This window comes from Benincasa hispida, chromosome 2, assembly GCF_009727055.1.
Source record: "Benincasa hispida cultivar B227 chromosome 2, ASM972705v1, whole genome shotgun sequence".
Lineage (NCBI taxonomy): Eukaryota > Viridiplantae > Streptophyta > Magnoliopsida > Cucurbitales > Cucurbitaceae > Benincasa > Benincasa hispida.
Genome location: NC_052350.1, coordinates 52,639,925 through 52,662,906, shown reverse-complemented (window position 1 = coordinate 52,662,906; position 22,982 = coordinate 52,639,925). Strand labels below are relative to the sequence as shown.

The 22,982-nt window shown below is 29.5% G+C and overlaps 2 protein-coding genes across 2 annotated transcripts; one reads left to right on the top strand and one right to left on the bottom strand.

The window, feature by feature from the left end:
* Positions 1-7,865: 7,865 nt before the first annotated feature.
* On the top strand, positions 7,866-9,622 carry LOC120070742 (protein IQ-DOMAIN 14-like). Its single transcript, XM_039022613.1, has 3 exons — positions 7,866-8,449; positions 8,520-8,720; positions 8,814-9,622. The coding sequence occupies exons 1-3, from the start codon at positions 8,045-8,047 to the stop codon at positions 9,483-9,485; spliced, it is 1,278 nt and encodes a 425-aa protein (XP_038878541.1). The 5' UTR covers positions 7,866-8,044; the 3' UTR covers positions 9,486-9,622.
* Positions 9,623-16,933: 7,311 nt separating this feature from the next.
* LOC120070947 (probable pectinesterase 53) lies at positions 16,934-21,368 on the bottom strand. The gene is made up of 5 exons (XM_039022879.1): positions 20,648-21,368; positions 20,337-20,526; positions 20,046-20,252; positions 19,730-19,965; positions 16,934-17,226 (listed from the first exon to the last, which is right to left on the bottom strand). Exons 1-5 carry the CDS (start codon positions 21,022-21,024, stop codon positions 17,079-17,081), a joined length of 1,158 nt encoding a protein of 385 aa, XP_038878807.1. The 5' UTR covers positions 21,025-21,368; the 3' UTR covers positions 16,934-17,078.
* Between the last annotated feature and the right edge of the window lie 1,614 nt (positions 21,369-22,982).

Genomic DNA, 22,982 nt, shown 5'->3' with positions numbered 1-22,982 from the left:
GTTATTTATTACAAATTTATTAATTATAGTGAATTTATTATATATATTTCTTATAAATATTCGATTTGTTGGTATTTAAGTTTGATGTTGAATGTTTTTTATTAGTTTTTAATATTTTTAATATTTTATATTTTTGTTTGTATTGAAGTTTGATAATTAGTAAAATAATTAGTAATATATTGTTTGTTTTTTATAATATTCTATTTTTAAGTATTGTTTTTAAAAATTTTAGTATTTTTTTTTGTTATTTAATACAAATTTATTAACTTGAGTGAATTTTTATTATATATTTCTTATAATATTAGTATTTAAATTTGATGTTCAATGTTTTTTTTGTTATTTTTTTTTAATATATTTTGTTTGTTTTTTGTTTATATTTAAATTTGATCATGGTAAAATAATTAGTAATGTATTGTCTTTTTTTTTTTTTTTTTTTTAAGAAAATGGTTGACAAATGTTTGGGATTTATGTTGTTTACAAATGATAATAATTGGCTGAATATTTGTCAACTGTTACTCGATGTAGTCCCACCTGCTAATAAAATAAAATGATCGAAGTTAAGTTTAACATGATTAGGGACACAATTTCGTGAGCTTGCTAATGATGCAGATGAGGAAGCTGTCATGATCTATACACGAACATATATACTGCAGATGATGGGTGGAAGTCTGTTTTCTGACAAATCAAATCACTTCGTGCACTTGATATTCCTGCCATTGTTAGCCAACCTCTATGACATAGGATAATATTCTTGGGGTGGAGCATGTTTGGCATGACTGTATAGACAGCTATGCAAAACAACAAAATCTGACGTTCGTGAAATCATTGTGTCTTTGATACTTTTGCAATTATGGACTTTGGAACGATTTCCAGCAATAGCTCCACAACTCCAATATGTGAATGATGATCAATTAGCTGGACGAGCCTACGGTTCTTGGTATGCTATTTAAATTTAATTTAATTTAATATTTTTATATGACTGATATAGTTAATTTAAAATCTAAAATATTAATTTAATAATATAGGTGGAGAGACAAATTTTGTGTAACTAGGTCAGTTACACATGTAGTTAGTCCATATAGATACATATTTGATATACTTCAACCTGATCATGCACATGAATAATGAACCCAATTGGATTTTTTATACATATTTTTAATATACCTATCTTCAATATTTTTAATGTAATATTTTATATTTCATATTATTTGGGAGCCTTACAAAGTTGTCATTGACACTTTGCCCAATTTCTGTACAAATGGTCAACATATATGGCAAACAATAAACCCTCTCATATGTTTTCACATCGATGAGTGGCATTTTCCTAACAAGGGATCAGATAATTTGGTCTCCAATAGGATGTCCCATCAGAATGCAATACTGAACCTCTACTGCATAATCAACCTAAGAACTGGAGATTGGTCTGAAAAAGTTATACATTTGGTAGTGCGATGACACATCTTGCAAGGTTTATTGCAACGAAGTATCCAACTGGGTAATTTGGTAGGAATGCTACTCAAAATTACATGAATTGGTACATATTATTACAAAGCGCTACGTTACTCGTCTGGGAGAAATTGTGGGTCATCTTGTATATAATTAAATATTGTCTAATTATTTTTAATTTAAATTATATTTTAAATATTGTCTTTTTTTTTGTATAATTCACAGAGATCAAACAATAGTCGTCTTTGTGATATTGCAAATGATCCAAATCAGGTCCTTACTATATGCAGTAATAATGAGAGCTATACGGAGGAGATACATTATATTTACGATATACCTATTGCTCCTCCACTAGTTCCTAGGCGTAGGGGACGTGCTCGAGTAGAAGAAGATGAGTTCACTGAGGTCAATCACAATGTGGAAGAATTGCCATCTATGACACACACGCAGAACCAGACTGGTTATGCTAGTCCGATGATGATGATGCCACCTTTTGATTTAGTATATTATGATTCAAAGGTCGGTCTATCATCTTCATACATGCATGGACATAGGCGTGGAGAGCATAACGAATATTTATACTATGAAATGTCTGCAGATGTACAAAAGCTACCAAGCAATATCAAGAGGAACCAGAGCAACCTAGAATTCAAAGTCGACGATGACAACTAGCTAGAAATCGACGACGTTTGCCTTGTGGGACACATTAATTTTTATTATTATTTTCAAATAAATGAGAAACATTAAATTGTTGTATTGATATGAACATTTTTATTTACATTTTATTATTTTTCAATTACGAATCATAGTTGTAATGTGGGGAAAAAAAAAGATAATTTGTTCTTTTCTATGATGTCTCTTGGAATTAATTTTACTTATTATTAAGAAATACAAGGGTATTCTTATTAAGAAATAGAACAGTAAATTTGGATAAGATACTTTGTTTCAAGAAGGTAAAGGATTAAATACTTTCTTAGGGAAGGTAAAGGATTAATATTAAAAAAAAAAATACTTTGTTTAACTGGTAAAGGAGTAATATTAAAAAATAAAAAAGAAAAAGGAAAAAAAATTGAGTGTTCGAAACTCGATGATTGTTGGTCAAATTTTGAACACTCAACAAAGAGGAAGTCGAGTATTGAACCCTCGACCTACATCAATTTTTTTAAAAAAAAAAATTGTACCAATCAAATCTCAAAACTACAGTATTTCTTTAATTACTTTCAGATCTACACTATTTTACTAATTATTTATCAAACCTACAATATTCATCCAATTTTACCCTAGTAAATTAATTCATTTAAAATAGTATCTGTTGACATGGGAAACTTGTTTTTGTGGGCCTTAAGCACTCCTTTGGCTCGCTTCTATAGTCTAGACGCATCGTTAAAGCTGACATGCGTGAAAGTACTCGAATTGGTGTAGTGTTGAGCCAAATACACTTCGATGTCTAAGTTAGTATAAAGAGTAGTATTTAGCTCAGCTAAGCACAAAGAGAATTGCTTACTTAGAATTTCTTGCATTGATGATATGAGGCAATTTATAAGGTCACATCTAACACCCGCTTGAGATTATGTGAATGTCAGTAATGTCAGAATGGGTGTGGCTCTTGTAGAGCGCCAGTGAGAAACTCAACTCGATCATTTTGCTTTTGGTGAAACCCACGAGCCAATTGGCCGGTCCAAAATTCGAGAGTTTGACTTTTTCTTTTTAGATGTACGATCCTCCATACATACCTCTATTTTCATTTGGGCTTAGGTTCATCTTCATATGTGGACTTTGAACCTTGCTTAAGATAACCCTCCACAATATCGAATATGTCAATGACTGGATGAAGAGAACTATAGGATAATTAATATACTTTAGTCAATATTTAATTTAGTTGTTAATTTAAAATAATAAATATTTCATTTGTATTTTAGAATTAACTAGTTAATTGTTTATTTCTTTATTTATTTATTTATTATTTTATTTTGTAAATAGCCACTTTAGGATTTGTAATAGGAAACTTTTGATTATTCAACTGAACAGAACCTTTGTTCTCTATAGACTGATCTTTCATCATCTCAAGGCATGACTTTTCATTGTTTGGCCATGAATGTGGCTTAATACCCAAATATGCTATATCAAATTGGTATAGAGTTGTTGGATGATGTTTCTAGGAAAAGAAGCCAAACCAGAAATGGCAGTTGGAGATGTGCACATCAACGATAGATGTCCGAGTTTACCTCTTCAAAATATGTTCAAACACAAATAATGTTAGAGACTAAAATATGTTAATTATCTTCTAATTGTTTTCATTGCATATTAATTTGAAAATTTTAAGAAACTAAGGATTGAATCAAAAGTTATGGAATGAAATATACACCAACTTGAAGATATATCTAAATTTCTAATTTAACTAAAAAAAAGAAAGTAAAAACATAGCCAAGCTCATTGTTACCGAAAAGATAATGATGTGTTTGGAACATGTGAAATGTTTGGTAACCCTAATGAAAATTTATTTAAGAAAATGAATTTAAAATAGTGATTTTGACGCAAAAAAAAAATGATGGAAAATGAAGGGAATGTATTATGAAACAACGTGGTGGTGTGTGAAAACATTGACCAATAATGGGTACGGTTAAAGAGGAAGAAAAATTACATCATCAACATCATCTCAAAAATAATAATAATAATAAATAAATAACAATAGTAATGTTTTCTTAAAAAAAAAAATTGATGCTCCCAATGCGAGGTTATCAATTCAAAACCCAACATATTATTCTCTTTTTGATCATAAATAAAATACCAAACCAAACAACATAGTTTCCCGTGAAACATACGAATGAGAAGAGAAGTGAAGAAAAAGCATATTCTATTAAATTATTTAAATAAATTGGTAATTTTAATTTAGTAGACACAGTAATAATAAAAAAATAAAAATAAAAAATTGAAAATGTGGGTTTGTTTGAAAAGGATGTAATTGAAATGACAAGGCTCTGGATAAAGTACATTCTTATTATATATCAACCTTTATTATCATCTTTTAACCTGTCTTTCAGACTTTCCACAGAAAAAGGGGATAACGAAACAAACCCCTCTTTTCTCTCAATTCTAATTTTTATACCAATTTTCAATCCTCGCCCTAATCGAGTATTTTATTCGTCTATTACTTAAGATTCAACTATACATTCATGCGTAATATCCATGTTAAAAGATCAATCAATATTTTTATTACTTTTAGTAAATATCTTCTTAACTGAATTATGTAAGACATCATTTCACTAGTGTGGTTCTGACTTTTAAGTCTACTACATTCTAATACTTGAGTTAGTATAAGGAGTGGCTGTGAGCACCGAAAATATGTTACTTTTCTCAGCTTAATTTGGACTCGTTCTAGAATTTTACATATTTATCCTATGATTTTGCGACTAAAAGGTAGATTTGACCATTGGAACTGAAACATAGCGAAAATAAACCAAAATGTAGCTTCAAAGCATCAACCATGAAGATAGAAAATAAATTACGAAAATGCCCTTAATGTTTGGCGCAGCTACGCCTCACGAGGCACATTTTCCATAAGCTGCCTAATTGGTGTAGCATCGCAGCGCCCTGGTACTCCAAACATTGATGGAAGAAAAAGTCCTGCTCGGGCGTGTTGAGCGCTCCATCCCCCTCCTCCCCTCTATGCTTCGACAAAGGCCTCCAGCATTACGATGTTGTATATATATATATATATATTCTGATTTAGGTTATTCATTCCTTTATTTGGTGCCTCCCACTCGATTTTCTCTATAATTTGCATTCTTAACCTTAATTTTTTTGTTTCTTGCATTCATTCAATATAAAACTTCATCTTAACATATCATGAGTGGTTAACGTAAGTCTTTTCTATTTTAGGATAGGATTAGAACTTATTAAATCTTGGTTGTAAGACTCGTATTTAGTTCTAGTTGTTGTTGAGTTTTATTTGTTGTTGATTAAACTTAGCTTCTATGCTTAGAAATCACTTACGGTTTGATCACCTGTTGTGTTTTCTTGACTTGCTATAGAAGAATGCATCTAAGTATTTGAATCTCAATAGGGCATAGGTTAGTGTATGCTTGTGATTAAATTTCAAGTTATCTAGAATAATTCTTTTATGGCATAGCATGACTAACAAAAATCGAGAATTGAATCAATTAATAGTTTAGGCTATTAAAATTACAAACTGTTTTGGCTAGATTACCTAGGATTAATGCATATATTAAATTGATTAGGCCGCTATCGAAACTGATCTATTGAGCATATAGACTAAGCAAGAAATTAATTAGTGCGTTAGGGCATTTAGCTTCGGTCTTTCGAGCAAACAAGCTAATAATAAAACCAGGCAAGTAGCACTCCCTTAGTGTTCGAAAAACAATCAAGTAGATGAGTAGATTTTGATTTCCATAAACTAATCCTTTAATCAAATCAAATTCCCGCTTTAAATTACACATTTACATTTATGCAATTTAATTTCCATTGCAATCAAACCAATCTAAAAAATCTCCTTGTTACCCATTGAATTCATCAATTAGCTATAATATCTCAAGATTCTAAGAGGAGACAGCCTGTTACTACTAATCTACAAGCTCTTGAAAGCGGTTACTAAATTTATTTGTTTCAATGGCCATAACATTACATGTACTAATTAGATAAAGTTAAAAATTTCAAGTCAAAGCAAGTATAGTTAAACTAGCATACCAATATATACGTTAACTACCAAAAATTTGTGATTCAAATTCCTCTACCCTACCATATTAACTAACTAACAATTTCGTATATATATCAATTAGGGACGCATGCTAAAAAGTAAAAATTACTTTTCATTGGTTTATATTTTGATTTGAGGTTGAGTTCAAAGTCAAAACAAACATAAAGTAAAAATTAGAACTAAGTAGTGAATTTGGATTTGGTATTTTATGGCTGGAAAATCAAATAAAAATAAACATTAACATTTGTAATATTTAGAAATATATATATATATATTAAAAGTTAAGTGAAAAATAAAAATAGAGGGAATTCACAAGACGACAGTACTCTCAAGGCTTGCCTTTGTATTTTTCCTTTGCAACGGCACGTCGCTCCATAAAGTTGACAGAAAATATACACAAAACACTTTTACTAATAACATCTTTTGTTTTACCCCTTTTTAAATCTCAATAAATAAATAAATTAATTAATTAATTAATTAAATCTCTCCCACATTTTTTCATATCAAACTAATTTCCATCCAAAATTAAAATGAAAATATTTTAATTAAGTTACCCATCTTCCACTTTGATACTATGTTAAATTATTGATTAATTCAAAAATTTAAACAACAAGATAAAAAATAAATTTGATATCATATTATCCCGATTAATCTTTAAACTTTCATAAAAGTAACAATTTTGTCACTGAATTTTGGTTTGTAATAATTTAGTCTGTTAACTTTTTAACAATTTAGTTTCGAAACTTTATTATGTAACAATTTAATTCCTGTGCTTTAAATTCGCAACGATTTGGTCTATATTGTAGAAATTAGTATTAAGATTTAATGGAATTTCTTGCATAAATAAACCAATAAACTATTTTATGAAATACAAAATCTACATTATAAAATAATAAAAATCGATATTTAATTTTGATTAATTTGTTGTATTGTGTAGATTAAATTGTTACAAATTTAAAAGTACAATAACTCCTTTTTTAGTTCAATTAGAGGTAGAGAGATTTCAACCATAGAGCTCGTCTTACTAACACACTTATATGCTAATTGAGTTATGTTCGATTTGGCTACAACTAAACTATTACATACCAAAGTTTAAGCATTAAATTGTTACAAAATTGAAATTGAAGGACTTAATCGTTACAAACAAAAATTTAATGACTAAATAGTTATTCTTATTAAATTTTAGAGACCAAAAGTATTTTTTTAACCTATTATCGACCCGTTTTAAATCCATTTTCAATCTAATCTACCTATATTCTTATATCTAATTCTCTCTCTTGGTTTTTTTTTCTTTTTAAATTTTTAGAATGTGATTCCTTGATGTATTTCTCTTTTGTTTACTTGTACTTACCACTAGTTACAAATTTGTTTATTTCTTCTTTTAAAAATAAACACTCTGATTTCAAATCAAATCATCTTTTGGATTTTTCCACATCATCTTCTCAGGCTTGTGTTACATTATATTATATTTATTCAAACACATGAAATTAAAATTCCCCTACCGTTACCAAATTTCAAATATTAAGATATACAATTATTCCCTCAAGAGATTCCCGAGATATAAGTAAATAATATTATTAATTATATATTTCATTCTTCAACAATCAATACGAGTTTTTATAATTTGAAAAAAAAAAAAAAAAACCCTTAGTTTTCATAATTTGAAAAAAAAGAAACCTTTTTTTTTTCTCAGAAATGTAAAACCTTTCGAATCTGCCATTGATAAAGATATCTATCTTATAACATTCAAAGAATCTTAACATTTTCTTCCAGTTTTTTTTCCTCTCTTTTTCAAAATAAAAAAATAAAAAATATTTATATCTTCCTCTGTTTTTAACTTCATCTTCATCTTCATCTTCTTATCTTCCTCTGCAGCTGAGAAAAATGGGGAAGGCAACTAGATGGTTCAAGAACTTATTTGGGATTAAGAGAGACAAAGAAACCAAAAGAGAAATTTCCAACGCCGGCAACAAGGAGAAAAAACCCACCACCGGCGACGCCGAACTCTGCAACAATCCGGCGACAATACCGCCGAATTTATCAGCGGCGGAGGCCGCTTGGCTGAAATCGTTCTACTCGGAAACAGAGAAGGAACAGAGCAAACACGCAATAGCAGTAGCTGCAGCCCCCCAAACTTTTTTGCCCGCTGCAGCCGACGCCGCGGTTGCTGCAGCACAAGCCGCCGTGGCAGTAGTCCGGTTAACCAGCCACGGGAGAGGCACCATGTTCGGCGGCGGACGGGAAAGATGGGCCTCTGTTAAGATTCAAACTTGCTTCAGAGGATATCTGGTAAGTGAGTGAGTGAGTAAATGATTTAGCTTCATCTGTTTGTTTTTCCTTAACAATTGGGTGAAATTAGGCGAGGAAAGCACTGAGAGCTTTGAAAGGATTGGTGAAATTACAAGCGCTTGTGAGAGGATATTTAGTTCGTAAACAAGCAACAGCAACTCTTCATAGTATGCAAGCTTTAATCAGAGCTCAAGCTACCGTTCGATCTCAGAGAACTCGTAGATTCATAAACGACGAAACAAGACTTGAAATCCGAGCCAGAAAATCAATGGTGAACACTGAAAAAAACCTTATTTACAATTTGTCATCACTGTTTTTGTTTTGCTGAATTGATATTAAAACCCCCAAATGAAATTGAATTTAGGAGAGATTTGATGACACAAAAAGCGAACATACAGCTTCAGTACACAGCAGAAGACTCTCTGCTTCATTAGATAACACAACATTCACAGCAATGGAAGAAAGCCCCAAAATCGTGGAAATCGACACCGGCCGACCCAAATCCTGGTCACGCCGGACGAACACGTCAGCATCGGAATTAAGCGACGACCCATTTCACCAAACTCTCTCATCTCCACTCCCTTGCCGGACTCCGTCGCGTTTGCAGATCCCAGATTGCCGAAATTTCCATGACTCTGATTGGTGCGGCGGCGACGACTGGCGTTTGATCTCGACGGCGCAGAGCACTCCACGATTTGTGAGCTCTGGCGGTGGATCGAACGGTCCTCCGACGCCGGCGAAGAGTATGTGCGGCGAGAATTTCTTCAGAGGGTATTTGAATTTTCCGAATTACATGGCGAATACACAATCATTTAAGGCGAAATTGAGGTCTCAGAGTGCACCGAAACAGAGGCCGGAGCTGGGATCGAAGAAAAGGGTTTCGCTGAATGAATTGATGGAATCGAGAAGCAGTCTTAGTGGGGTTAAAATGCAGAGATCTTGTTCTCAAGTTCAAGAAGCCATTAATTTCAAGAACGCAGTGATGAGCAAACTGGATAGGCCATCGGAATTCAACAATTTGCAGAGAAGATTATGAACAATTTTTATTCTTGAACTTCTCTCTCATTAATTCCCTTCCCAGTTTCGTTAGAATTTGTAATTTACATCATTGAATCAAACTGTAATGCAAGTGGTTTAGATTAGATTTTTAATGGATCTTGTTTCTTCCAGTTCCACAGATTTCTCTAACACCCCTGTTTTAAACTCAACTCTCTTACCTTTCTAATTTGTGTTTAATATTAATTTAGAAGGGTCTAATGATTTTTATATCAAAATTTCATTTTAGTTTTGATATTCTGAATTTTATTTCATTTTAGTCCAAAATATTTAACCAATTTGAGTGAGTATTATCAACTAAATTTTTTTGCATAAATATAATTACAATGTCGAACTCTAAAATCGAGGTCTCGAATTAATGAAGATTGAAGGGTTAATTGTAACTAACCATAGTAATTTTTACAATTTAAAATTTTAAGAGTAGTTGAATTGTTCTTTATTATTTGAATTTTTTAAAGATAATAGTCCATGATTTTTTTTTTACCAAATTTAGAAGGGAGGTAACCAAACATGTATTTATGTCACACTTGTAATAATTTCTTAAAAGGAATTGCATCTTACTTAAATACATAGAGTTGTGTTCTTAACTAATTTTTTAAAATAAAATTTTAAAAAATTATCTTTCAATTTTCAAATTTTTGTGATGTTTTGAAAGTGAAAATCAAAGACTAAGATTGTTATAGAGAACTATAATAATTTTATTTAAATATAATTGAGAATAGAGAATTCAAACTATAAATTTTGTGATGACTAATCCTCTCATATGACAATTGTGCTTATTTCGAACTGTGAGATTAATAATTGAACATCATAGTGAGTGGATTCTGCAAGGTTGAGGAATAAGGCAAAAGGGGACAGTCAAATCAAATCAGAGTTTGAATTTTTTTTTTTTTCTTTTTCCCTTTCGGAGAAATCCAATTATTTGAGCCAAATTTGACGGGGAGGTTTAACAATGATTAGGGTTTAGATTGAGAAAGAACAATGGAAACAAAAGGCATCACTAGTCCCAAAAACCACTCAACTAAAACAACCCCCCAAAATTTTAAAAAATTATTTAAGCATATGTTCCATACCATATATCATTCATTTAAATATCTTTGTTATACGATAAATTCTTTCTTTCTTTTTTATCTATGTTATTAGAGAATATAAGACTTGAGAGAGTTAGGTTAGAATCTAGACTCGAGAGAGCAAGATTAGATCTGCATAAGCAAAAGATAGGGACTTAGAGATAAGCTTTGTTTGTCAACATGCATCACATGCACCCTACAGATAGGTTATGGTAATATGCGAGCGCCTTGTATGTGTGTATGCCAATTATCATCGTATAGACAAGAATAAAGGCTTATGTGTAAGTCCCATAGACATCATCGCATATATCGCATGCGTTCTAAAACTAGAAGCCGTAGCATTTGTGTTGAGAAATGATTTGCTGTTGTATGTGTGTAGCATGATCGGATAACATGAACACAATCCTAGGAAGTTTTAGCCAAACCCCTTCTCAATCCATTCCCCCACATATTCATCGCATCTTTCGTAATATTAACTCTTTTCTTAACTCTATCGCATACATTTTATACTGTACATAATAAACTAACCAACTCTTTGATTGACTGACTCTAAAAACACTAAAATAATAATAATAAAGTATAAGTACTCAAATCTTTCTTTCCAAGACTGCTTATAGAAGAAGTCTTTTAACTTTAAGATACTTAGTTTTGATTGGGTAGGATTGATATGGTTCTTAAATTTTAATGATAGTTGTAATTCACCTCAAGTTGTAATGAATCAAATGATTATGCAAAATATTGCATTAATTTGTGAAATGTGAACAGAAAGAGGAAGAGGTGATAAAGTGGAAAATAAACTATGCAATGGAATTGTCTTTGTTGAACAATAATTCTAAAATTTGCATGTTTTTATCTTTTTAAGTTAAAAGTAAATTGTAAAAACCACCTAAATTATAAGTAGTTATAATTATACCCTTCAAATTTATATAAATGTTAAAATCAGACCCTCTAACTATGATAGTTGTAGAAATTCAGTCCTGAAATGAAAAAAATTGAATCCTCAAATAAGTTGTTATTATTTGGGGGTCCAATTTCTACAACTAGTATAAATTTGAGTGTTCTATTAGAATATTTCTATAAGTTTTAGAGCTCAATTTTTACCAATAAAAATTTAAGGGTATGATTGCAATTACCACCATAATGTACGGGTGGTATTTGCCTTTTGCCCTTCAAATTATTAGACATAAATCTAATATACTTCATTAATTTATCTCTTATACTCTAACGACATAAAATTATGGTTAAAATACCCATACTTTGAGGTTGGTTCAATTTTAGTTTCTATAATTTCAATTGTTTAATTTTATTCTCTTTACTTTCAATAAATCTTAAATTAAGTCCCTCAAAATTAACTTTTATGGAAATTGATTAAACAATAATAATAATTTTCATGCAAGAAAATAAAATACGTTAATATGCTTTCAAAATTTATAGTAAAAATGTTATAGATAACAAAAAGTTATTTGAAAATTAATCTTAAATTAGTGTTAGGGACTAAATTTAAGATTTAGTGATAGTAAAAGGACCAAAATCGAACAAGCTAAGGGTATAGAGATCAAAATGATATTTTAAGATAAAATTATTAACCCATTATAATAGTTACATAAATCATCATGGATTGATGTAGTAGTAAATAAGGAAACATGGATTAAGAGGTTATAGATTCAATTCATGATGATCACGTATATATACGAATTATTCCATAAAATTAGTTAAAATGTAGGTAAGCTAACATTTTACATGGGAATAAAATGGAGGGAAATGAAAAGATTAGGAAGGGGAGGGGTAAAGAGTGAAAAGATGGGGGCTGGTGAAAGAGACCAAATCAGAAATGGCAGTCCCAAATAAAACAAATTTCTGGAGGAGTGGAGCTGGATTTGGCTTCTATGTTCCCAGTGGTAGCCCCCACTTTTCTTTTTTCTTTTCAAATTCTTTTTTTTTTTTATCTCACTTTTCAATAATAATAATATTTGCACATCGATCAAATTCATCCAAATTAAATTGGATTGTAAATTTCTTTGAATTGATTTTGCCGTTCATATGAGTTCTCCACTCAAAATGGGTTGTGTTTGGTATGGTTGCTGCTTCAAAACTAAGAATTTGAAAACAGAAGGAATTAGAGAATTTTTTTTTTTTTTCGTCCTAACTTAGATTTTAGTTTTCATTTATTCTCTAAATTTCAAAATCTTATATATTTAAGATGTATTTAGAACACATTCTCAAATATTTAATTTAAAAAATAATCATTTTAAAAAAAATCGAAATATTTGACAACCACTCAAAATAGTTTTTATTGTTTATTTTAAACCATTTTAATAAAAAATGTTTAAATAAAAATAATTTTTTTTTCTTAAATCAATCCAAACAGACCTTTAGTCTTAAATTTTGAGTTTTGTTTTAATTGTCTATAGGTTTCAAAATGTTACAATTGTATTCATTGAGATTTAAATTTTATTTTAATATCCGTTAATTAACTTAAAAAACAAAAATAGATTTAAAATTTCACTTCATAATTATTAATTAATAGACATTGATGTCAATAACTGAAAGTGAGTATTTAATAAAATTTCGAGATTAAAAATGTAGAAATCTTAAAATCTAGAGACCAAATTGAAATAAAAACTCAAATTTCAAGAGTAAAATTATCACATTTTGAAATTTAGAGACTACATTGAAACCAAACTCAAAACTTAATCATTAAATATGTAGCATTTTGAAATCTACCTAAAATCGAAGAATAAGAAGATATATTTTACTCAAAGAAAAGATTTAATAACAACAATAGTTGTACACGTATATGTTTTCACCCAAAATACCTAAATGTTATTTTTAAAAAATTTCATTATTTGGATTATGAAATTCAAATATAGTCCTAAAACTATTTCAAAAACTAAATCTAAAAAAAAAAATGAACTCGATAAAATATCAACTTTGAAAACATAACATTATAGATCATATAAAATACACATCTATACTAAAGATTGTATCATCAACTTGTAGTCGTTTAAGTTAGAAGTCTTATCAAAGTAAAATAATTATGGAAATGGTTTGTTCGTTTAATCTTAATTATCGTTACCTTTTCTTGTTGTTAGTCCAAAAATAAATAGATGGTAAGTTCAAAATAGAAGCCTTTTTAAATATAGAAAAATATTAAAAATATTTACACTTCATGACAAAAAATTCTAAAAGTATTTAATCTTTTGCTGTAAAACGTAAATATTTTTTGAAAGACAAATTTGATGGGATAGGTCCAGTGGGCAGTGGGCCTTTGCTTTTGCTTCACATTCTAAACAGAGACCCAAGCAGGGAAAAAAAAAGGAGGAAACGATTTCTTCTGCTTTTCTTCTTTTCCCTTTCATTTCGTCTAAAATCTTATTTTTCCAGTTTTATCCTCAATTTTTGGCCAAAGGTTTTTTTTTTTTTTTTTTTTTTTTTAGGGTTGTATGAATTAAAATCTTAAACTAATAATTGTATCAATTACAGCGGTAAACTTTCATGAGTGTAACAATTTATACTCTTCTCTACATTTTGTTTGACCAATATAGTATGAACTTTATGATTTGAGTAACTTAAACTCTTTTCATAAATCAATCAATTTAGATCTTTCAGTACGATTACCTTTGAAAATTATCTATGTATTGAATCTCAACCATCAGTCGATCTCTTCGAATATTGGTTTTATAAAATGGACGATTAAAATAAATGAATGGACGATTCTCAAAGAAAATTCTGATAAAGAGTATAAATTTTTAGACATATATGAAAGTTTAGAGGTTTAATTGATATAATTTTAAATTTTACATGAAATTTTTCTAAATAAAACTTGATGAAGGGTGTAAATTGATATACTAATAAATGTTTAGGGTTTAAGTATATATAACTATTAATTTGAGATTTAAATTGCTATAACGCATAAAGTTGAGAGGTATAAATTGATATTTTTCCTCTTTTTCTTCTTGATGCAACTCCTTAGATTCATACTCACATTATACACAAATTTTAAAAACAACTCAAACCTTAGAAATCAAGAACTTGTTTGGTAGGAAATTTGAAAACAGAAATTTAAAATAAAAGATTCAATAAAAATAGAGTTGTATTTCATGTTTTCCAATATGTGTTTGGCAGCAGATTCAGAAATTAGATTCAAATTTAAACAATATTTATAAATCATAAAATTAGTTATAGTTATCCACTAATATTTAGTTTACAGTAAATTATTATTATTTTATTTATCAAAATTATTTATATTAAGCAAATTTATATAAATATTATTTTGTAATCTTATATAATTTATAATACATTACATATTACGAATTACATTTTTTTTAAAATAATAAATTGAGTTTATAACATGATATACGATATTTCTAAATGCTTTTATCTTTATTTAATATAATTTTACATTTTAATTTTTAAAATAAAAAATATGGATATAATTAAAACATATCATTTTCAATATTTACAATGCTTAGATCACAAAATCAAAAACAACTTCTAAAAATAGAATTCGAGTTGTTTGTCAAATACATATATATATCTGCTAAACTCAGTAAATCTAAAAACATAAAACAGATTTTGAATGTTCACCCTAAGAATCCGTTTGGATTGACTAGAGAAAAAAATATATTTTAAAAATTCATTTTTATTTAAACTCTTTTGATAAAAAAAATTGTTTAAAATAAACTTTAAAAGTATTTTTAAAAACTATTTAAAGTAGTTGTTAAATGTTTCAATTTTTTTCCTCAAAATACTTTATTTTCAAAAAATTAAATTGCTTGAAAAGTTAGACCAAACCTACATTAAATAATTGGTTTAAGTACAAATCATTAAAATATTTTAACAATTAAAAAAAAAAAAAAAAAAACCAAGAGAATTAGTTGTTGACATTTCTGAAACATCTGACTGCCCAAGGTTTTTCCCCTTCTGCCCCTTCAACAAACCTTCACATGCTACCAACAAGATCAGACCAAACCCATTTCTTTATGTTTTCCTTTACTATTTTATTTTATTGGGGAGATGGAATCGCCAAATTTGTAATTTTATAGTTAAAATATTCAAGGGCATGCATGGAAAGAGAAATGATATTGTTAGGGACAATTAACCTCTCAAATTTTCCTCTTATTTATCACTCGGACGTTCTATCGTCATGATTAAGTCAAAATATGACTCTAATATCACTTGTTAGAGACAAAGAACTTTTATAAAAGTATTATATTGTTCACTTTAAACGTAAACCCTCGTGATTTTTCTTTGATTTCATCTCAAGGTTTCATATTATTACTTATTAGAGATAGTCGATCTCTTTTATATAACTACGATCATTTTCTTATCTAACCAATATAGAATTTTAAATTACATTTCCAACTGATGTTTTTTATAAAAAAAAAAAAATCAATTTTGTGTTTTTGGTTTTGGAAGGATCATATTTCTTATTTGATTATTGGTTTTGTTATTTTTATTTAGTTAATGTATATGAGATACCTATTAATTACTTTAATCAAGGATCATGATTAAAATATCGATGTCAATAGTATATCGAGGTTTCAATTGTACAGATACATCAACAAATATGTTGATAAATTAAAACATCAATATCAACAGATATTTTTGTAAGTCACAAAATTTATAAAATTTATTTAGATTAATAATTACGTTGTTTTTATTCTAAAACTAAGTTAAGAATATTGTTATTAGTAGTCATATTCATACTGGACTATATAAATTACACTTTTTATGTTTTACGAATATTTATATATAAAAAATGTTGGAGATATTTATTGATATTTAATATTGATATCGAACCCTTCAATTTATGAATGTATCGACGGATATATCAACATATCCGCAAATATTTTCATCTTACTTTTAATATTTTTGGATTAGCATTTAGGGCTTAGTAGCAATTTCTACTTTTTAAGGCTATAATATTTCTGTTTGAAATACCTTTCAATTTAAAAACTTCTGAAAAACATAGTTTCATTTTTTCCAAAAAAAAAAAATCATTATATCTTATATTTATGACGCACTCTAGTTTTGAGTCATTAAGATTGTAACGAGCGACTTTTTGAAATAAATCCATAAAGTAATTATAATTTATTTGCTAATGTAAACAACATTATTAGACAAATGCATATATTTATAATGTTAGAAAATAAAAATGAAGAATATTCTTCAATTATTCTTTTAAAGACAACAAATAGTTTCATTTATTTATCAAACATGACCCATAAAAGTAAAGTGAGAATAAAGAAATTTCCGGGTAGGGACAAAAATGTCACATTGCTAAATTAAATAGATATAAGACAAAAAAAATGATGAAGATACATACATACATTATGTAATTTTGTGAATACAAATTTATAGATTTATGAGTAAAGTGAAAAGATTAAATACAAGAGATTTGTAACCTAATAAACCCATATTGATGATATGGTACTTGAATTATTTTGTTTAATTAGTAATTAAAATGTGTATAATAATAATGATAATAATTAAAAAAGAAATTATATTTTGATCCATTCGGAGCCGTCGATGAAGGTAAGGGAAATAAAAGGCTTGGCTTCTTCATCGGTGAGTTCTCTAGACCATGAAACTCGACCAGCAAAACTAGCTCCTTCTCCAGTACATTTGTATTGCCCATAAAATACAGTCCTACAAAAAGAAAGAAATAAATAAAATTAAAATTAAAATTAGAATTACCAAAATACCCTTGCATGCGCGAATGGGAAAATGCCACCGCCCTAAACCACCATTCTTAGAGGTTAGGTGCCGGCGGTGCCGGCGGCTACACTGGTGGGGCGGTGGTTTCTCCGCTACTTATTAAAAAGTGCTATTTTTTTAAAAAAAATATTTAAGTTAGTGGTGTTTTTTTATTTTATTTTATTTTGGTGCAATCCACGTAGGATTTAGTAGTGTTGAAAAGGAAAGAACAAAACGACAGCGTTTCTTGACTCCGTTTTGGAATCTCATGTTTTGTACCTAAAATTTCAAGTCCCGTTCCTATCAATTCATTCTCAACTTTTGTGACTCGTGTCATGTTTAAAATTTTAAAGTTTAAATCTTATTTTGGTCGTTTGATGTTTAAATAATGTCGTCGTTCGTTTTAATCTCTGAATTTTAAATATTATTATACTTTAATTCTTAAACTTTTAAAATAGTTCGTTTTAGTTCTTAAACTTTTAAGAAATACTTATTTTGATCCATATTATATTAAAATTTTGTTAACTTTTTAACAAAATGGCAAAGTGATTTATATTTTTTTTTATGACAAGACTACCAAATAAGTTAGCTATGCTAACAAATCTAGAGTTTCAATTTTGAGTAAAGTAACAAAGAGGGAGAATTTAAAAGACATTTTTAGTTCAAAATTTTGGTCATTTAGTATTTTAGTGTGTTGGTTGTTGACATTTTACTTCATATTCATCTTGTTCAATACATCTAGAACATAGTCATCCAAAAATACAAGCTCCCTCAAATTTTCATTAAATAGTTTATATAATTTTAATAGTAGGGACTAAAATAAATACTTTTTAAACGTTTAAGTACTAAAATGAACGTTTTTTTAAAGTTAGGGGCCAAAATAGAACAACTTTCAAAGTTTAAAGACTAAAATAGTTCTTAACCAACTTTTAAATTTGTGTCTTTCTTCGACTTAAAAAATCTAAATTCAAAATTTTTTATTTTATGTCTAATAAATTTATGAAACTTTCGTTTTATATCAAAATTATAGAATGACTAGATACTAAATTGAAGGTTTTGAAGATAGATGCATCCAATCTTATATCTACTTTTTAAATATTTAGATATGATAATAAAATAGAATTAGTTTAGAGAATATTAGGGATAAAATTCAAAATCTAGAAATGTGTTAGACACTTTTTAAATTATTTAAACCTTTTTGTACATACATTTTCAAACTTTAGTGAACCCTTTAAACAAGACAAGACAAAACAAAGAAAGAACATTATGGAATCATTAGACAAGTAATTAAAGTTCGAAATCTTTTAAACCTAAGCTTAAAGGTTTAGGTCTGGTTTGAAATTGAATTTATAAACACTCTTCTAATAATAAGTTTTTATTTTTATTTTGTAACCCACTTTCTACCTATATTTTTAAAATCCAAATTTATAATTTATAATTTTTATTTTTAAAAATTGACTAAGAATTTAAATGTCTTTTTAGTAAAAAGAAATGAGATTACATAAATAAACTATAGAAAAAGAAAACTAAAAACTAAAAACTAAAACTCTGTTTGATTACCATTTAGGTCTTGTTTGGTAACCATTTTGTTTTTTAAAATTAAGTCTATATATACTATTTCCATCTCCAAATTTATTCATTTGTTATCCATTTTTCAGCAATAGTTTAAAAACCAAGCCAGATTTTGATAACTAAAAAAAGCATATTTCAAAAAGTTGTTTTTATTTTGGAATTTGGCTAAGAATTAAAATATTGTACTTAAGAAAGATGCAAATTATTATAAAGAATGCGAATGAAATAAGCTTAATTTTTAAAAATAAAAACAAAAAAACCAATTGGTTGCCAAATGAGACTTTAGTTTTTAGTTTTTTAAAATTAAGTTTACAAACACTTTTTTCACTTCTAAATTTCTTGTTTTATTATCTACTTTTTACCAATATTTTCCAAAAGCAAGCAAAGTTTTTAAAAACTGAAAAAAAAAAAACAGTTTTTAAGAATTTTTTTTTTTTTCAAATTCGACTAAGAATTCAACTTTTTTATTTAAGAAAAATGAAAACTATCATAAGAAAATGATAAGAAATAGACTTAATTTTTAAAAATAAAAAATCAAGTTCTCATTTCATAACCATTTTGTTTTTTGTTTTTAAAAATTAAGTTTATTTCCTCTTAATTTTTTGTCATGACTTAAGTATAAGAGTTGTATTCTTAATCAAATTATAAAAATAAAAACTAATTTTCGTAGTTTTCATAATTTGGTTTAGTCTTTAAAAAAGATCGATAAAAAAAATAGATAACAGTGACAAAAATTTAGAAATATAAAGGAATATTTATAGATTAAATTTTTTTTTTTTTTAAAAAAAAAAATCAGATAATTATTAAACGAAATTTAAATGGTTATCAAATGAATTGTAACGAGAGAGAAATAAAGAAGAAAAGTAAGGGAAGAGAAATGTACATTTCACGGTTGGGATCGCCCCAATTATACCATCCTTTGGGAATGATAATATTGTCCATATAAGTATAAGCAAACACCACTCTCGAAAATGGCCCCCATGCTCTGCCCAAATACAGAGCTCCTGAACCCGTGACCTTACACTTTACGAATGAAAACCCTGTGTCTTCCAACAAGCTGCTCCTCCCTTGCGCTGTCAAGGCTCCTGTATATTGCGCTATCGCATGCACGTGACATCCCTACAAAACCCCATAAACCCCTTTTCTTCAAAATTCTCTATTCTTAATTCAATCGCAAATCCCATTAATTCATCACTAACCTCGAACAGAGACAACCCATTTCCAAATATGAAGTCCACTGATCCTTCTATGTAGCAATCTTTGTAATAATGCCGACCTAAATGATCGTATAATGTGTCTTGAGCTCCCAAGAATCTGCATCCGTAGAACGCTGCTGTGTCTGCTGATATTCTGAATGCCACTGCTTGCTTTCCGATTGCCCCTGGCGCTGGAACAGGGGTTGTGTTCTGTTTCATTATACAGAGAATTTAGGGAAAGAAATGAATGAAACAAACAAACAAACGAATCAGTTTTTGGGTGTGTTTGTTTACCTTGAATGTGATGTTTTTGGCTATGAAATAAGGGGAATTTACTGCGAATGTTGCGGAATTGTATGTTCCCATTGGCTGCCCATTTGCCCCTGGTGTTTGTGCTGTGTCTCCCCATTGAACGATCGTTTTCTCTGCTCCCGCTCCTTCGATTGTTATGAATGATTTTAATGGAGGTATGATTACTTTTTCTCTGTTGAATTCAATTCACATTTACTAATATTGGGAAAAGAAAACGACAATAGAAGAAAGAAACCAAAAAAAGGAAAAAATAAAACAGAGCATTCTAATCAGTAGGATTTGAAGGTACTCACGTGTATACACCTGCGTGAACCTTGATGACGACTCTGACTAAATTAATGAAGGGTAATGAATCAACCGCGTCTTGGATCGACGTGAAGTCACCGGCGGCGGGATTTTTAGCTACATGGAGTGTGTAAGAAGGAAAAAGCTTATTCTTCGCCGTTCTGAAAACAGAGTGTCTGAGACTACCGACGAATTTCACCCATTTCATGAATTGCTGTTCTGAGAATTCGGTTTTAGTTGAATTCTTGGGAAGAATGTTCCTGGATGAGTTCTTGGGTTTTAAACCTTTAGTATGGCAGTGCGTTTGAGTGAAACTCAAGCTCAACAGAAGAAGAAGAAGAAGAAGAAGAGGAGGAGGAGGAGGAGGAGGGTGAAGTTTTGACATGATGATTTGAGAAGGAGTTTGAAAGAGGAATGGGGAATGGAATTGTTATTAAAAATGGGGTTTGGGTTTTATATAGAGAGAAAAGGGAATGGGATTAGGTGGAAAGGAGAATGGTAATAAGAGAGAATCAGTGAGAATGAATGAGTTAAGAGTTCACGGGTGTTTCCACTGACAGAGGAGAACAGAGAGAGAGAAAGAGGTTTGAATATAAGCCACAAACAGAAGACAGGTTGAAATTTTGGGATATAAAAATGTGGGTTACAACTTTGAAGCCAAAGAAATTTAAAACTTCCTGTTGTTTGTTTTCGAGTTGCCCGTGAATCTTTTCCTCTTTCATTCTTTCTTAATATTTTCTTTCTCATACAACTTACCTTCTTCCTCTTTCTAGCGGCCTCTTTTCTAGGGAATTTGACCCGATTCAAACTTATGACCTTTAGAAGAAATCGGGAAGCAAGCCGAAGCCATTTCTAAGATAGGGGTAGTAGTTGGAGTGAAGTCCTAACAACGTTGGCATTGGAAGAGTCGATACCATTATTTTTTTAAAGGAGAGCTAATAATGTTTATTGGTGTTGAAAGTTGTCCTAGATAATGTCTAAAGCCCATGGATAGGTCGAGACCCAAAGGAAAATATGAGGTTGCCTAGGAATTGCACATCTCAAAGGAGAAAGTCAAACCTCGAATTTTGCAGTTGACCAATTGAGCTCGTGGAGTTTCACCAAAGAGAAAATAACCGAGTCGAGCTTGGCATTGAAACCATGCAACCTCAAGGAAGGCCCTTTAACAGCCTCATATGATAACATCAAGGTAAGGAAATAACTTTAAGAGAAACTCTAATTTTCTTTGTGCTTAACTGAGTTAAATACTCCCGATTCTAACTTAGGCATGAGAGTATACTTAACTCAACACTACATTGGTGTGAGAACTTTTAGGTAGGTCAGTTCTATCAACGAGACCATGCCAAAGGTACAGATCGAAGGAGTATTCGAAGTTTCCCGTACCAATAATTGAATATGTTGGCTTGATGTTATTTCATATTTAAAATAAGCAACATTGAGTTAATGTAGCTCAATAATGAAATAAGACTAAGCTTATAAGCTTATCATTATTCTAATTCGAAATCTATCGCTGGATTTAGGAATTATTTTAATGCGGACATTAGTTCATATTGAGTTCAAGTAAAGAGGGGTTGATTTAAGTTAGTTAACATAAGGACTAAGTAGCTTCTTTTGGCTAGTTTCATATAATTTATTTGTCAAACTGTTGCCAACCTTTGAGTTATGGGCTGTTTGTGAATTTGATCCAAAACTGTGGGTATTACTGGATTAGGCTCTTCACTTAGAACAACTTTTCAAATGTTTAAACTAATTGGACTGCCTAAAGTGCAATTTAATTAATTAACTAAATGATTAAAGAATGGTTGTACTTGTGCTTTATCTGGCTGCAACAAATGAAACCTAACATTTAACCTTTTAGGTGAAGTAATCACATGGCAGTGATGACATAATTATTCCTTTTCAATTTGTAGTTTACATACATTAGAATCAGTAATTATTCCCAAAATATTCATGTTCTCTTGTGAGTATAGTTAATGTCATTTTTCATTCAACTATTTGAGTTTGCTCCACCTTCTCTTTCATTTGCCCTTTTACTTTCAATTTCTCTAAAGATTTCAACCCCAAATAAAAACTATTTGGACTACTATGCCTATGCTCTTAGGCAGAGTCTCCTTTTAACCTACTAAAAGTACCTTTGTCCTCATGATGAAGATTCCAATTGCCTCGATGATAGCACCAATCTTAGTAAGAGAAGTCTCCTTTATACACAACAAATCACCTCCAAAGCATCTAATTCAATCTCGAGCGATGGGGTGTTCCCAGCCCATTCTCGTTGCATCGCCAACAGACCCTCCAAAACCGCTTCAACTTTCAGGAAGTTGATGCTCAATCCTTTCCTAACAA

Excerpts from the sequence above, each read along its gene's own strand:
- LOC120070947 (XM_039022879.1), bottom strand. The coding sequence starts at position 21,024 with ATGTCAAAACTTCACCCTCCTCCTCCTCCTCCTCCTCTTCTTCTTCTT. Across the intron at positions 20,527-20,647 it reads GTTCACGCAGGTGTATACAC|AGAAAAAGTAATCATACCTC; the intron begins GTGAGTACCTTC and ends TGAATTCAACAG. Across the intron at positions 17,227-19,729 it reads GGCGATCCCAACCGTGAAAT|GACTGTATTTTATGGGCAAT; the intron begins GTACATTTCTCT and ends TTCTTTTTGTAG.
- LOC120070742 (XM_039022613.1), top strand. The coding sequence starts at position 8,045 with ATGGGGAAGGCAACTAGATGGTTCAAGAACTTATTTGGGATTAAGAGA. Across the intron at positions 8,450-8,519 it reads CTTGCTTCAGAGGATATCTG|GCGAGGAAAGCACTGAGAGC; the intron begins GTAAGTGAGTGA and ends GGGTGAAATTAG. Across the intron at positions 8,721-8,813 it reads TCCGAGCCAGAAAATCAATG|GAGAGATTTGATGACACAAA; the intron begins GTGAACACTGAA and ends AATTGAATTTAG.